We start from the raw sequence: 2,156 nt of genomic DNA on the forward strand, positions 1-2,156 counted from the left end.
ATATGTTGAGATGTACATGGCACTCTGTTCTAGGTTGTGTCCCTCTCTTCTTGTCCCTTTTCTTCTTGTTTTCCTCTCTATGTTTTGTACTCAGCTGACTTTTCATGCTGTCTCTAAAGGAATGAAAGATTTTTTCCAAGCACTAAGCTCACTTAGCTGAACATGAACATGTGCAGCAAATGGACTGATCCAATATGGTGGACATTGAAGGGGGGGGCTGAGACACACTTAATATTATCAGCGTTCTGATGGGATTTTAGCCAAAGGATTTTTTATCAAAAACATAATTAATGTGCATAAATAAGGAATAGATGTATTAACTATACATGGAAACAGAGTTTTATGGGGCCCCCAGTAACGTATGGCCCTAGGCAGCTGCCTAGTATAGCCTAATGGTAACCCCCCCCTGTGTGTGAGTGTGTACTCTTGGCTGGCCCTGGATGCAGCATCTGAGTGGGTGTGAACCAACATATCTATTTGGCAGCTTTATAGTCAGGGCCATCGTCAGGTTGATAAATCAGTTTTATGGGGGGTTGTCCTGACGCATTGATCCAGGCTTTAGTGTTCGGACAAACACCCGGCGTGTATCGATAAACCAACCGACAGCTGCTGTGATTGACTGACAGGTGGAGGACTGGGAGCCGTCGCTGCGCTCTCAGAGCTCCTGCTGGTGCAGAGAACCTTCCGGATGCACAGACTGGAGCATGAAACTGCAAATAAAGCATAGAGCAGCTGCAGGAGGCGGCCATCCAGACGTGCTCTACTGCCGCGCCGTCATTTGCTCTTTCTGAGGCAGACATAGTCACGCTTTTACAGCCCTCATCAGCCTCGGCGACACACTAGAGAAGATGTGCTTTTTAGATTCAAACCCGCCTGAGAGTAAAAAACATTTAAAAGGGATTTGAATCTGTTTTTAGGAAACGTTTTCCAGGCAGCTTAAGAAGAGCCTTAAAGTAAATCAGATCTTTACAGACATGGAGGAAATCACTGGCAGCCCTGCTGGAAACGTCTACAAAACCATCACATAAATTCTGCTATTTCAGGAGAGGAAATACAGAAAAAACATCTAGGAAAAGGTATTTACCCCTAAAAAACCCTTTCTGACTTACTGTAGTGGTAAAAAAGGATTCAACTATTTACTCCAGTTAAATAAACGAGACAGATATCACTCAGTCGGCACTTATTTTATCGTTGCAAAGAGAGAACATTTCATCATACGGCCCTTATTGCTTAGGAAATCCGCCCTGTTCTGCCTGAGCAGCACTCGTTCCTCCTTAATAATGGAAAGTAGTCAGAGTCAAAACAAATTACAGACACTTTGGTTAAACAGTAACATGTTATGACTAAACCTTGAGAACGAATCTGGTTTGTTATGGGAAGAAGCTATGTCTGGTCTACAAAAACCTCATGCAGGGGAATTGTAGGTGAAACAGGCTAAGTGAAAACTTTTATTGTGAGTAAATAGGATAAATTAATATATGATATGAAATATGAGAAACAAAATTTTCTGACCACAGCCACCAAAACCTTCAAAAAGAGAACCTGAGCAGAAACAAACAGCAGTCATTAAGCGCTGATTTCATTTGAAGCTGTTTTTGCTGTTGGTGGTGATGTGAAACAGAAAGGACGGAGTGATACGCTGCAGTGGAAGCGAGGCGGCGACTCACGTAGGCAGCTGTTGTGGGTGAAGAGGCGCTGCAGCTTCAGACACTCCTGCCACTGGTTCCCGCTGCCCTCACAGTTGCACCACAGCGATACGTCAGCAGAGCTGTTGCTGATGTAGTTGGGGGTCATGATGGTTCCTGCAGGTCAGAAAATCAGCTGAGCCTAAGAAGACGTGTGTGTTAAACCCTGGATTGACTTTAGCTGGAATGAGTAGTTCTGGTCTAAAAGCCTCTGAACCTGATCCAGGACTAACTCAGCTCCTTCCATCTGTCCCTCTTGGTCCCCTGTCCTCCCTCTTTGTCTCTTCTTCTGTCCCCTTTTGCTTCTATCTCTGCACTGATCGACTTTCCTGTTTCTGCATCAATCTAGTTGATTTTGTTGCAATGAGCTAGCAGCTAATCTGGGTAGTCTTGTTTCTTTTCAGCTTCAAACTTAAAGGAATAGTACACCCAAAACATGATTAGCCTTCATTTTCTACTCACCCCCATGCT

The 2,156-nt window shown here is 44.2% G+C and overlaps 1 protein-coding gene across 1 annotated transcript in view; it reads right to left on the reverse strand.

Moving 5' to 3' along the window:
* LOC107091987 (GDNF family receptor alpha-4-like) overlaps positions 1 to 2,156 on the reverse strand; it is a 21,356-nt gene that overhangs the window by 11,393 nt on the left and 7,807 nt on the right. The window contains exon 4 of the mRNA XM_015386249.1: positions 1,668 to 1,802. Coding sequence (XP_015241735.1) covers positions 1,668 to 1,802 — 135 coding nt within the window. The remainder of the gene's footprint in view (positions 1 to 1,667; positions 1,803 to 2,156) is intronic.

Source organism: Cyprinodon variegatus, unplaced genomic scaffold, assembly GCF_000732505.1.
Source record: "Cyprinodon variegatus isolate N-32 unplaced genomic scaffold, C_variegatus-1.0 Scaffold361, whole genome shotgun sequence".
Classification (NCBI taxonomy): domain Eukaryota; kingdom Metazoa; phylum Chordata; class Actinopteri; order Cyprinodontiformes; family Cyprinodontidae; genus Cyprinodon; species Cyprinodon variegatus.